Source organism: Hesperophylax consimilis, chromosome 9 (genome assembly GCF_061612785.1).
Source record: "Hesperophylax consimilis isolate HC1 chromosome 9, BYU_Hcon_1.0, whole genome shotgun sequence".
In the NCBI taxonomy this organism is placed as follows: Eukaryota; Metazoa; Arthropoda; class Insecta; order Trichoptera; family Limnephilidae; genus Hesperophylax; species Hesperophylax consimilis.
The window spans coordinates 21318788-21333039 of record NC_142844.1 but is presented as its reverse complement, the minus strand read 5'-3'; the positions used below and the strand labels follow the sequence as shown (position 1 = coordinate 21333039).

General features: G+C 42.8%; 1 protein-coding gene across 1 annotated transcript; it reads left to right on the top strand.

Moving 5' to 3' along the window:
• Positions 1-604: 604 nt before the first annotated feature.
• LOC149421060 (transforming growth factor beta regulator 1) lies at positions 605-13874 on the top strand. Its single transcript, XM_089635362.1, has 5 exons — positions 605-823; positions 911-1130; positions 2439-2721; positions 4677-4908; positions 13505-13874. Exons 1-5 carry the CDS (start codon positions 704-706, stop codon positions 13661-13663), a joined length of 1014 nt encoding a protein of 337 aa, XP_089491488.1. The 5' UTR covers positions 605-703; the 3' UTR covers positions 13664-13874.
• Positions 13875-14252: the final 378 nt, after the last annotated feature.

Genomic DNA, 14252 nt, shown 5'->3' with positions numbered 1-14252 from the left:
CAAAGATAAGTGTGTCAATCTGTTCATCAGAGTTATGACCAGAGTTTGGAATCCTCGTCAGCGGTTATAACCAAACTTATAAATCACTTTTTGGTCAATATCCGGAAAGAATCTTGTAATAACTGTATAGGTCATAAGTCATAGGCATAAATTTGACTTTGAAGCGTGAAGTATCGGGTTTTATAAAAAGGCCGTAAATTCTATCCATAGAACCGAACAAGGGCACTGGTTTCTCTAGGCGGCATTGCACTGACGCATGTCCGATGCCGTCATCTAGATATTGTGATTTTCACTCAAGAATTTATTAATAGAATATCGGACATTGACAATAATTAAAATTAAAATGATATTTCATCACTTGAACAAATTGAATTTTAGTTACATCTTTAGTAGGTAGTTAAGCAATATTGGTATCGTATAAAAATTATAATCTAAACATTGAAATGTTTTTTTGCATTCTAATAACCATAAAAATTGTCTATTTGAGATGGTAGGTCGGCTGAACGACCGAAAATTATTCAAATGTATCAGCGGTAAATGCGGGACGGTAAAACAGAAATCTATAAACTCTCTGTACCGACAGTACTGACTTACGGAGGAATAATATCATCTGTCAAAGCGACAGAATTGTAATTTGTTTATTTACACGGTGGGGTTAATTTCATTTCGATTTAACTAGAATAATATGTAAAATAAGGTAACAATGGCCTACTACAGAAATTCTTACTTGCCAAGCCTTGTGCAAAATGGAGTTTACGATGTTAATGCAAAGTACAAAAAGAAATACAATCGACTAAAAGATGAAGTTAAATTTCTTGTGATGGTATGTTTTCTTTTAACCGTACGCTTTAAATAGATGCTCAACCCTTTCTCAAGTTATATTTTAATTAAGTTAGTATTATAATTATAGGAAAATGCGGCATTGTGCGATCAGGTGGCGGAAATTCAAGAAAACATTGTTGTGGTTAAGGAGGAGAGGAGATTTTTACTTCGGAAGCTGCTTGAATTCGAAGGTGATGCAGAACCCTTCCAAGCAACGTACAGGAATTCAGTTTCTCCAAGCACAAGTTATTCAGACCATCTGACTCCAGTCAAGAAATCCAAGAAGAGATCAAACTCCGATGCTCAAGGTACATTTATCAATATTGAATTTTTGGAGTTAGCATCTTGTTCGCACGCTATGTCCTCAATTTACTTGATCCAGTAATACGTATTTACATAGATTCTGCTAAGGCACAACTTCAAACACTTAATGAAGACTATTGGTTGTACCCATGTGCAACTAATTCTCATGATCCCAAATGGTCATTAGGTGTACATGACTACAACCTGATAGTGACCTCACTGCGTGTTTAATATTGTGTTTACACAGACTTCCAATTTGTTTTGAACTGAAAAAGTATTACTGACGAAGTATTTCATGGTATTAGCAGGAGATAGGCTGCCCTTTTGCTTTGATGAGCTGATCCATGTGGCTGTTGCACATGTGATCCATCCTTATACATGAAATCCATGAAGTTTCACTAAAACACTATGTAGATTTCGTTGACACGGCCAGCTTTGTAAAGGCTAACTAATTTTATTTTTAATATAAATACATATTTAACCCTAGTGAGGAGGAATGCGAAAACTGTGACATTATTCTTATACACTCGGCATTACAAAAATCGTACCTATTGCAAAATCTTATGAGACAATTAAGCGATCGTCTCTTTCGGATGTGAAGTGTCATCGCTCTGATCCATGCCTCCGAATGAATCCACCAGTCTCTTGAAACTGTTGGAAAACCCGTTGAATGGCAAAATGGCTTAAGTTAAGTTGCTGAGCAACATCACACTGTCCCATCCATGATTGCAGTAGTGCCACCACTTGAGCAGCTTCGTCAGAAGTGGTATCCATTTTGAGGGTTTTTTTCTAGTGCTAATTATTCACATGCATGAACGTTCGGATAATAAAATGACCTACATTTGACTTAATCTGCTCCTTTTATAGCCCAGAAAGATGACACAAGTTGTGGCACCTGTAATTAGTATATGCACAACATTTTTTTAACGTCCCGTACTCAGAAAATTTGCATTGTTCATGAAATGAAACTATTGTCTGATAAGAGATCGTTAAATATACTTTCAATTGATATCAATATTGTTTGGGTTAGATGTATTGGCTCCTCTCAAACTGAAACTTATTTTCGAAGATGTGCGATTTTTGTGTTGCCGAGTGTATTATGCTTTACGTCACATTGTGTACAAAATTTGCCACAGAAACAAAAAAAAATTAAATAAATACGCTGATGACTGAAAAAGTTTTATTCAAGCAATGTAATTTACTGTTCTTTATGAAGTTTCTTCAAAGTATTATATTGCCACAATACTCTTAACTAGCCATTCCTTCGCTTTATTGCTGCTTGTGAAATTACAATGAAGTCAATCTAATTCCAGAACCCAAGCCTGCAAAGTCGAGGAGAGCTTCCAAAACCCCTGCCAAGCGTCTGGTGCAGCCCATCCCCCTGGATTCCATGGGCCGCCCGATTTTCCCCATTTGTCTGGGCGGTCTCACGGTCCACTCCCTCGGGGAGGTGATCTCCGACAAGCCCATGTACCACACTGAAGATCTGATCTTTCCCGTGGGCTTTGTGTCTACCAGAGTCTATGGAAGCCTGAGAGACCCGCTGAAGAAATGCGTGTACACTTGTAAAATTAGCGATGGAGGAAACACACCACAGTAAGTAGAAATAGAACACTATTTATAGGTAAGTACTATCAGATTTCACACTGTATTTCCTTTTAATGTGAACTCTTTTAAATATTAATCAACTCCTTTTTAGATGATTTAATCCATTTGGACTCTAAGGACGGGTTGTTTCACAGAACTAGAACAATTCATCAAATTTCAAAGTTAATTTTCAAGTTCTGTGAAAGTTCTATTCAAGTTTTGTTTTTATTCGACTACCATAATACGGGCGTGTGTCTAGTGTGGTAGTCGAAAAGCATGTAAAAACTGTACACATTAATATTTCATGAATAAAGAAAAAAAAAAAAAAAAAAAAAAAAAAAAAAAAAAAATTTCAGTTCTGTGAAGCAACAGGCCCATATTGATATACAAATAAAACTTGGAATAGGACTTTCACACAACTTCAAAAAATCACATTGAAATTTGATGATTGTTCAAATTCTATTAAACAACCTGTCCTTAAGTGGACTAAAGTTACCCAATTTTAATTCCCTCGACTTGCAAATTGACTACATGTATTCTGCATCATCTGTGAAAAACATTCTGTTGAATGCGTAAATCTAATGAATTTTCACAAACATCCCCATGATGCATAAATGCACTTTCTGTCGTGTTGGTGTTTTGTTTGACAGATGAGGAGAGGAGTAGGTTGAATGATTTTGTTGTTTAGATGTTTCAATCTGCAACAAGTGGCATTTAAAAACAGACGATTTAACCAGGCCCTAAAATATATATATATAATATTATATGAAGTTAATAACAAAATGATAAAAGACTTATTGGCTGAGTGGAAACAGACTAGAAAAGGCCTAATGGCGAGGGAGGGAAAAGCATGTTATTATTTTAATCTTACTACTGCAATAAAAAAATTGCAATAGTTTAAAAATATTAACTATTCTCAGTAAGTAAACCGTGGCGGTTCTTTAAAGTGACCTGTGAGCCCTGTAGTTTTAGAGGCGGGTATGGGTACTGCCGCCCAAGAAACCATTTGTTGGATAACCAACACCTGCCATGGGTCACCCCAAGTGGTTCGCTATGTTTGGTGACTTTGGTGCCTGGGTTCATGGGGTGAGGTTTGTCTGCTTGGCGAATGCTACTGTCCACCTGCTGCGTGGCGGACCGGATCGAGAGAGACTGGTTGAGGGAGCCCTTTTGACCTCATTGGCCGGACTCTCTCGACCCATTGTCTTGCACCGGATGGATTCATACAAATGTTGTCCATCACTCCTGGACACACTCTCCCCCAGTTTCCTACCCACCCATCACACCTTTTCCTTCTCAGAACTTCCTCTCCTCCCTTTCTTAAAAAGACCCTCCACACAGCATCCTTTACGATGATATATTTTCTGAGATTCCTCTATCTGAGGGAGTATGGCTACTACCCGTGGCTCTATCCTACTGACTTTCTCTTGGGCATGCTCGGTATGAACCATCTACGGGTCAGAAGAGATGTGCATATTGTATCACACTTCTTCAAACTGATTCGTGGATGGTTTGAAAATCCGACTATCATGAAGAGTATTAGTCTCTATGTTCCTGATGATTTTCTCCGTCACCAACAGCATAGACTGTTTTATCTCCCGGCCTGCAGGACTAACTTGCCAATGGTCATGCCGTGGGGAAAGAAGTCTTGCTTGAACAGAATCAATTCGGATATGGACATATTTAGCATCGGTGAAGCTGCCTTTAAAAGGCAAGCTCTATTGATGCTGGTATAGTTGATACACCGCTTACTTATTATGTAATACCATTTTACAAATGTACTTAAAAACGAATTAAAATGTAATTTTGTAATGTTTTTAAAGGAATAAACAAATTGAATTGATATAGGCCCTAAGGGAAATTATTTTCCTCAGGGCCTCCTGTGTGGAGCTAATGAAAAAAAATATTATTTGAAATCACCTTCCGGTTATTGGTCACTCACATCGATACATTTTTATTTTCAGATTCGAAATAGTTGCCGATTCAGACCTGGACTCGCCGATAGTGGGCAATTCTCCTAACTACTGCCACGGCATGCTCCTGCAGCAAATCAACGGGAAGGCTGACATCCGGAACTTCACCACCACCCCCAAGGGGGCCAAGTTCTTTGGCCTCTCCCATCCCACCATACTTAACCTCATCCAGAGTTCTATGGGGGCAAGAAAATGTATAAATTACAAATGGAGCAAATTTGAGGTACATATATTTCATTGTGCCTAAATTATTCCAAGGTCTTGTGGGGACATTCTTTACAATGTATTCTGTTGTTTGAATATGTCCACATTCACACCATTCAGAATCATTTAGGCCCCATTTATACGAATAATAGCTATGACTAGATGTAGTTTAGTTAGGTCCACGTCTTCCGAGGGAGAGAGAACCCTGGCAGTTTAACAGTTAAGTCCTCAGCAAGGTGCTAGTTTTTCACATATGAAGTCTGCCACTTCACTGTCACTGTCTGACTCTTCAGAGAAGTGTCATGGAGAACTCGGTCCATTCGGTCCTGGTTGTGAGGCGACTGGCCGGGAGGTTTGTAAGGTCACCTTGAAATGGAATGTTGCTGATCACTGCCCTTTTGAACTAGAGTGTAGTTCCATCTTGCATCGCCCCACTCTGTCCCGAGTCAAATGACGCTAGGCAAACCCTCACGAGAGAGTAATGGTTTGGTGCGTGTGCTGGTAATGGGCGTACGCAACCAATAATAATCCAAGCAACAATTTGCACAATACAAGAGTGAAGATGTATGCTACATGCTCTTTTGCTTTCGGAAAAGTCTTGCTGAATGTGTCAAACAAGTATTCATCTTTCATTGTTTCACTGTTAGAATACGGTATTATTAGATGTGGAAGTATAAATGACAATATTCTAACTTCACTAATTAAAACCCAAAAACCTATAATGAAAATTATACTGAAAGTCCCTGCAAGAACTAGCACTGACAAAATCTTTAACAATCTTAACATTGTGTCGATAAAAAACATTCTAACTATTAATATATGGATTCACATCATAACTATTCTAAAACAATTGTACGAGACAATAAACCGTCCGTACAATAACTGTAGATACGAAGGTAGCTGGGTACACTTGTCAGCGTTTTCAGTCTTGGTAGATGTTGTAGAGGATGGTAGTGGAGCTTAAAGCCACGATCAGAGAGGAATTTATTTCCAGATCTGAGCTGACGAAAAGAATTTATTACTGGCAAAAACTGAATTTACTACTGAATAAAAACACTTGAAAATATTTCTTGAGACTTTTGGAGACTTGGAGATGGTTTTTCAGGAGAGAGGATTCCCTCTCAGAAGTAGTTGTTGAACTGACTTTGTATTGTACTCTATTTATAGAACGTTTTCAAATCGAACCCTCTCGGAGGCGTTCTATCCTCTTTCGTGAGGAGTAAAGTGGTTAGGTATTTTTCCTCTCTGCAATTATCTTGTTGAGAGGAAAGTTATATTTTAATATGATACCTTTCACCAAGTCAGTTCAATCTACCAAAACCATCTCCCGCAGTCCCGTTTATTTATTTTATAAATAATTATACAAATTTTCATATTGGGTTTGAAGTTAAATATCTTTGGTTTGAACATTTCCCAAAGGGTAACAAATATAGTTAGATATAATTATTCATGTTATTGTATTAGTATATAATCATTTCTTGATGTTGATATTTATTTCGTAGTTATATCTTGCATCATTTTTCCGTAAATCCAGTCTGATGATATCACAATTAATCACATTTGAATCTGTTATCAGTGTTTGATAAGAAAGTCAAGGTGACATGCTGGGCTGTGATTGGTTGGAGACGGCGGCCATCATGGAATTCCATCCGGGGACTAGTGGAGGGGGTCCTACGTAAATACTGAGTAGCCTTCCTAGCCGCGGTCACTTCGTGGGTTGGTGTGTCCGAGGGAGGTGGTGGATGATTATTTTCAGATGTGTTTCAGGTTCTGCTATTATATTGCTATGTAATTATCTTGATTAATCACATATAATACATCATTTGGTTGAGTTATTTGGATGTAAAGATCTCCAAATGTGTCGGCGACACGGTATCAAGCGGTTTCGGGGTTTGAGTGTTTTTGTGTTTTGGCGTAAATATGAATTCTCTTGAAATATTCTGGAGGTCTGGATACGTATGATACAACAATACTCATTTACATTCATAAATACAAAACACAAGAAATTACAATTAACACATAAATTAGAAACACTAGATCGCAGGGCCAAAAACATTTCCAACAAGCAACTACAAATACATACAATATTTGGATAAAAAAGCGGTTTATACTATGGTCTAAACTACAACAACATCCTACTCTCAATCAAAAATTACAATAACGTTTAAATCTCAAATAAAAAGCAGGATACAAAGAATATGATGATCACGAATAAAAAATATACTCAAACTGGAACCACTAAACTGCACTAAAAAACGCAACATTTTTTTTTTTTATAGTCGGAGGCGGTTTACTTACGTTCCCCGCGAGCACTTAGGCCATAGGCCTATTGTACTATCTCCCATTTTACCTCATTCCCTTGCCAGTAACCCGGTCCCTTTTATGAATTCACCAGGGCTGTCATTGGATATGTGGCGATGTCTTCTGGTTCCACACTGTGTCTTCCCAGGTATCTGAGCCTTATTCCCAGCAGAGCGGGACATTGGCACCATAGGTGAATTGGAGTCTCTTCCTCCTCTTCACATTTCCTACAGATGTTGGTGTTTTCCACTCCCAACAGTTGCATGTGTCTCCTGAGATGGCAGTGTCCCGTTAATAGTCCTACCAGTTCCCTCAGTGAGTTTCTGTCCATATCGAGTAGTTGCCTGGTTCGGTTAGTGTGATGTTCTATCCTTCAGGATATACAGCCGTGGACTTCTTGCCACAGACTCCCAACACTCCTTGGATGGAAGATACCTCTTTCAGTAATAAATAGGTTACTTGTTATTAACTGGTTTATTTAGAATATCGCGTGTACAATATTACCGCGTTGGTCAACCTTTATCGGTACTCCCTAGATTCGGTCTCCCAGTGGGATTCCAATCAAACCTAACCTAAAGCTGAGACGCCCTCTGTCGTCGGAGGCTAAAACTAAGAGCACTGCCATCTGTGTCTGAAAGCCCGAAGCTTTATACACAACAGTTAGGGTCCGGTCCGTTTATGAGTACTTTAGATTGCCTCATTCCGGGTGCCTTCTTCCATTCCTTCCAGTGTTGGGATTTGACCCACCTCTTGATATGTAGTTTGGTGTGGCAAGCTGCTACTCCTACGGCCGGCTCAGATCCCGCAAGTGGTGCTTTCGCCCCTTTCCTTGCTAGTTCGTCAGCCCGCTCGTTGCCCTCAATACCTTTATGTCCTGGTACCCAGAGCAGGGTTACTTTATTGATGGTCGCCAGTTCTATATATTTTTTTTTTTTATAGTGAATACCTCACAAGAGTCCCAACTGCTCCCGTCTGGAGCCAGTGAGACTATGGCATCCCCAATTGGGGGATGTTGTGAGGCTGAAGGTAAGTGGGGAAGGGAAAGAGGAAGGTGGGGAAGTACCTGGCTATTCAGATCTAGTCACTAAACACGGCTAAAGCCATTTGGAGCAACGTTTCAATTCTGAATGGTGGTCTTACACCAGGGCGATACTGGTAGTATCTTCCACTCTGGAACGTGCCGCAAATATACTATATATTATTTTAATTAATTAATTGTGAAATAACACAAATTAATCAAATAAAATTTATTTGCGCACGCCGGGTTCGAACCCGCGACCTTCGGAATGGCAGTCCAATGCGTTACCACTGGACTATGCCGGCCGTCATAAGGATAGTCCTGCATTCCATCACCAGTCTGGAGTCGCATCGGTTACTTTCCAGTGCCATTAAGGCCGCCTGGCTATCCGAACATATGTTTATGTTCTTATTTCTGTACCCGATACTCATATTCTCCTGTGCGCAGGCTAAGATGGCTTTCATCTCAGCTTGAAACACAGTGCAGTGCATTCCTAGAGGTATACTGAGTTCCCTCTTAGATCCCTGTAGACAGACCCCGGCCCCTGTTCCTTCCTCCATCTTGGACCCGTCTGTGAACCAGATTAGTTCCTGTTTGGAGTTTGGACCTGGGACCGAGTCCCATTCCTCCCTTGTGGGGTACGTCACTTTAAACAGCTGTCCGAAGAAGTATTCGGCTTGCTTGCCGTCCTGCTTCATCCCAGCCGTCGGACTAATTGCCCTCAGTCTTATTCCTATCTCCGTGTGACTGTTTCTGGGCAACTCTCCTCTCCATTGGCCATTGCAATGTAACCTGTAGGCTGCCGCCATCGCCGCCCCCTCTATTTCTATGTTTAGTGGGGGTAGGTTCAGCAGCACTCCCATGGCTAGTATTGGAGTGGTTCTCATGGCTCCTGTGATGCTTCTGCATGCAAGTCCCTGTATGTGATTGAGTGTGACCATCACTGTTTTCAGTGTTGTTCTCCTCCACCAGACCAGGGCTGCGTGCATGATCCTTGGTTTTACAACGGCTGTGTAAAGCCATTGCATCATTTTAGGTTTGAGACCCCACGTTCTGCCGCAGATTCGCCTAGTTGCCCACATCAGAGCACAGGCCTTTCTGCCTACAGTTTCCACCTGGTTTTTCCAGCTCAGTTTGGCATCTATGATGACTCCGAGGTACTTAACCGTGTCAGAGGGTTCTAATTCCTTTCCATAGAAGGTTGGATTGCTCCATCCTTCTAGTTTCCTTTTACGCGTAAAGATTACTAGTTCTGTCTTGTCTGGGTTGACTGACAGTCCTGTTTCTTCACACCATTCTTCCACTGTTGCCAGTGTTGACTGTATAAGGCCTCGGGTTGTGTCTGCATCCCAACACCTTATTATGGTTGCAATGTCATCCGCATACCCTTGCGTATATAGGCCCCTGTTGTTGAGTTTCCGGATGAGGTTGTCCACCACCAGGCTCCACAGCAAGGGTGATAAGACCCCTCCCTGTGGACACCCTCGTGTCACCAGCACTTTGATGCTTACCTCACCCCTTGTCACCGTAAGTATCCGGCCTGAGAGCATGTTCCTCAGCCACCTTCTGGTGGTTTTGTCGAGTCCATGTCTTTCTGCCGCTTCATCAATGGATTTAATAGTGGTGCAGTTAAATGCTCCCTCTATATCCAGGAATAGCCCTACCGCCAGTTCCCCAGTCGCATGTGCCTGCTCCAGTTTGTACACCAACCTGTGCAGTGCCGCGTCGACTGACTTACCTGCTTGGTAAGCAAACTGTAACTCGTGGAGGGGCTTCTCTTTCAGTGCCCCGTCCCTTATGTGCCTGTCCATTAGCCTCTCCATTGTCTTCAAAAGAAATGAGGTGAGGCTAATTGGGCGGAATGCACCTGGTTGGTCGTAGTCAGCTCTCCCCGGTTTGGGTATGAACACTACCCTTGTCTTCCGCCATGGTATGGGGATGTATCCGAGGGCACAGCATGCCCTCAGGATCTTCGTCACCGGAAGTAGGATTGTATCTAGGCCCCTCTGTAGAAGTGCCGGAAAGATTCCATCCTCTCCTGCGCTTTTAAAAGGGTCAAACCCTCTGATTGCCCATTTAACTCTGGAGGGAGTAACTATTTTAGCCGCAGTGTCCCAGTCCTTACCTTCCCGTGTAACTCGGGCTGGTGGTGGACCGGTATCATCTGCTTCTAACTTTTTGTAGCCGGGAAAATGTTTCCCCAGCAGTACCTCCAACTCCTCCTCCCAACTGTTGGTATATCCTCCATCAGCTTTTTTGAATGGGCCTTTTGCTGCCCCTGGGTCTTTTGCAAGAATTTTTTGGATTCTTGCAGTCTGTGGGATGGTTTCCACCTCCTCACAGTATTTCTCCCAGGAGCATGTTTTGGCTTTCTGGATTGCCACCTTGTACTCTTTCTGGTATTGCTTGTGGGCATCCCAGTTTCCTGACTTTGGCCTTGTTGAAAGCTTGCCTTACTATTTTCCGTAGCTCCTGCAGTCTTCTGCTCCACCACGGTGTTTTGTCCCTGGTACTTGTCTTCAGAGGGCAGCTATTTTCGTATGCCCTTATCATTGAGTCCCTCAGTACTTCTACTGCGTCCTCAATTTCTTCGGGGCAGCCGTATTTAGCTGGGAATCTTGTCATTCCTATATTTAGTTCCTCCGAGTATCTAGTCCAGTCAGTTGCTTTTGGGTTCCTATATGTATCCTATATATGGTTCGTCCGATACTCTCCATCCTGAGACTCTTAATGTTCCTAGGGTCAGGTCTATCACCTCCTGTCTGTTACTTATAACGAAGGTGGGTTCCCTACCTCTATTAAGAATCTCAAGGTTCACTGTCATCAGGTATTCCAGGAGGTCCTGTCCTCGTTTGTTGATGTCCGTACTCCCCCACACAGTGTGGTGCGAGTTAGCATCTGCTCCGAGTATCAGTTCCCTACCCTTCTCCCTGCAGTCCTGGACGAGTCTCGTTATTTCCCTTGAGGGTGGTGGTTCCACAGAGTCATAGGGCATGTATGCTGATGCCACAACTACTTCCCTGCTTCTTTGGTCCAGCGTGACCTGTAGCTTCACAGCCACTAAGTCCCTACTGCAGTGTTCGGGTAGCAGTGTGCCAGGTATCCCTCTGATGAGAATACAGGCCCTGGGTCTGTCCCCCGACTCGTTATAATAGATTAGACCTTGGTTCATGTTTAGTCCTCTGACCTTCCCCCTATAAGTCCAGGGTTCTTGGATCAGCGCGACGTCCACACTGTCCCGAGTGACTCTACTGCTAAGCACTGCAGTCGCTGCCGGACTGCGTTGCAAGTTTATTTGAATGAACTGTAAGTTTTTAGCCATTACTGCCTAATCCTTAAGTCATTCCTCCAATTTACGCTCCTCGGTGTTAGGAGAGCGCACCGTGAAAGTGGCCTTCCTTATCCCGACATGCGCCGTCATCCCCATCTCCCTCAGCACCTTCACACTTTCCTCGTCCACACTCATGATCAGGCGATACATGTTCTTATCCCTGATCGAGTCGTGGACGATCCATTTTTTTGTGTGTAGCCGGGGAGTCTGGTTCTCCAGCAGTTGTAGCAACCTCTCGGTGCTTACTGCTCCATTTTCGGGGATTACTGCCATAACCTTTACGTACTTTGGCAGTTCCTGCAACCCCACCACCTCCAGGTCGCAGCCCTGCCATTTCCGTATGGTCGGCACCATCTCCCTCAGCCATGTCTCTGACTCCTTGTCGGAGCAGGTCATTTTCAGGACGCCCCTCTGAGTGAAGCATTCGTCGAATCTGGGTTTGAACTGCCCCTTTGGGATGCTCAAAATCAGATCCGCGGCCGCCTCACTCACGAGGGCCTCCTGCTCTTTTGTAAATTCTTCCTCTCTGTTTCTATGTACAACAGCCACTCGAATTTTATTTCCAGCGGCTTCCGCATAGGTAGCAGAGGTGAGAATTCCTCGGGGCTTTTTCCTGGCATTTCCCGGTGAAAGCCCCAAGGGTTTAGGTTCTGGTGAGGTTCTTCTCCTCTTCCCAGCCTTCTTTTCCCCGGACGTTCCAGGTTGCTCCCGGTTACCTTGTGCGGTCCCCGTTAGCTTCCGGTCTGTCCCTGGTTTGCCTTGCCTGGTTCCGGCCTTCGAGGTCCCTGGTTGTCCCCAGCGGACTTTTACAGTCCCTGGTTGTTCCTGGTTTCCTTCCTGCCGCCCCTGCTTCTCTCTTTTGAGTTTTCTCCTCGCAGCCCCACTGAGTTTCTTACTGATGTGAATTTTTTTCACATCGTCTGACAGGGACTTTACCTTGTCTTCCTCAGCGGTGGTTGTTAGAGTAAGTCTCTTCTTTAAGTCCCCCCCTCTCCGCTGGTTCCCCGAGGGCCCCAGTTGGAGTCGGGGGTTCTTAAATAAGTTATTTTCCAGGTCCCCTGATGGTCCCTGCATTTCCACGTCTGGATCCCCTGGGGGATCCCGCCGTGTTGCGTCCGTCGGAGGTCCTTCTTTATGGTTCCCAGAGGGTCCCTCAAGGGAAGAGTCCACCAGGGTGGTCCCATCTCTCCTCTCCACTTCCTCTTGGTTCCTCAAAGGCCCCAAGAGGGATGAGTCCACCGAGGCGTCCTCAACTCCTCCTTCAACTCCCCCTAGGTTCCTTAAAGGTCCCTCGTCAGTGTTGTTTTGGTTTTTGTTTTTACAGTCCATATTTGGTCCCACGAGTATCTAGGGAAATAAAAGGTCCACCCCAGCAGAGCCCCGAATGCTGGGGTAAGGTCTGTATACTCCGAGATGCGACCTTGTGTCTCGCAGGAACCGTTTAGTGACACTGTTCCCCAGTGTCATTCAGCCCTGAGCACGGTATCTCACACCTTAGCTTGGGATGGCTATTGCAGGTCGTGTTTCCACTCCCTGAGCGATGGGTTCGCCACACTCCCTACGCTAACATATTATTCATACTATTAAATTTTAATATGTAAAAGAAATCCTTAGCACTGGAGATCCCAGTGAGTATATCATTATCTCTATTTGTTACATAAGAAGCAAGATAATAAAACATTTATTATTATTAAAGCTGTCTAACAAAGAAATGAACACTACAAAGCAGAGCTGTATTTCGTCTCAACATCATCGCGGTACTACATCCCATGGTCAGATTTGGCCTCTTTCACAAAAGCTCTCCACTGGCTATCGTCCCTCGGCATTTGGCTCTACTCCTCAATCCTTCCCATTCTGCTCCAGTCCTCTTCCAATCAGTCTATCCCCCTCTTCCTTGGTCTGGTTCGCTTTCGCTGGGTCTGTTCTTCATAACATTATGTAACAATTGCTTTTATTTTATTTAAGGTTTCAAAATCCGGTGACGTCTACAATGGAGATGAAAGCGACCCCACAATCAATTTTGAAAAGCTGCAAAGATGCATCATTCTCTCTGCCTACCATACAATGCCAGAAATTAAGGAAGAACCGCCAGATGACATCCTAGACTTCTCCGAATCCCATTAAAAATCTTCTCTGCATGTACTTACATATTTTTTTATGATTTCATTCATCAACCTAATTAGAGTAATGATTTACAAGTCGTGTGAACTGTAATTATATTAATTCGTTCTCATAAATATAATAGCTGTTAAAACCTCGAAAGTAACAATTTGCGCAAAGTTTTATTCTAATTTTCTCTTATTCACATTGAGTATGGATGGAAATTATGACACTCTAGTGCAGTCATACTCAACCTGCGGCCCGCCAAGCTATTTTGTGCGGCCCTCAATACATTTAATATCAGGAACATGGTTTACAAAATCTGGCATTCTATATCACGTTAATTTGGGATTAATTGCGACTTTGACGTACAGACATTGAAACCGAAGAGGATAGTCGTGTCAATATCAGATCTGGTATAAGAGTGTTGCTACTGCACACGCTAGATCTATCTCCAAAAAACAATGATATGACAGACAAATACGCGCGCAAATAATTTTGCTCGATACATTTTTGACAGCTCCAAAGTTAAATGCTATTTTTCGTCATACCAGTATCAGTGTTGCCAACGAAAAAATCTTTGATTTTTTTTCAGCGGAAGTTCTGTAACAAC

Excerpts from the sequence above, each read along its gene's own strand:
- LOC149421060 (XM_089635362.1), top strand. The coding sequence starts at position 704 with ATGGCCTACTACAGAAATTCTTACTTGCCAAGCCTTGTGCAAAATGGA. Across the intron at positions 1,131-2,438 it reads ATCAAACTCCGATGCTCAAG|AACCCAAGCCTGCAAAGTCG; the intron begins GTACATTTATCA and ends ATCTAATTCCAG. Across the intron at positions 2,722-4,676 it reads GATGGAGGAAACACACCACA|ATTCGAAATAGTTGCCGATT; the intron begins GTAAGTAGAAAT and ends TTTTATTTTCAG.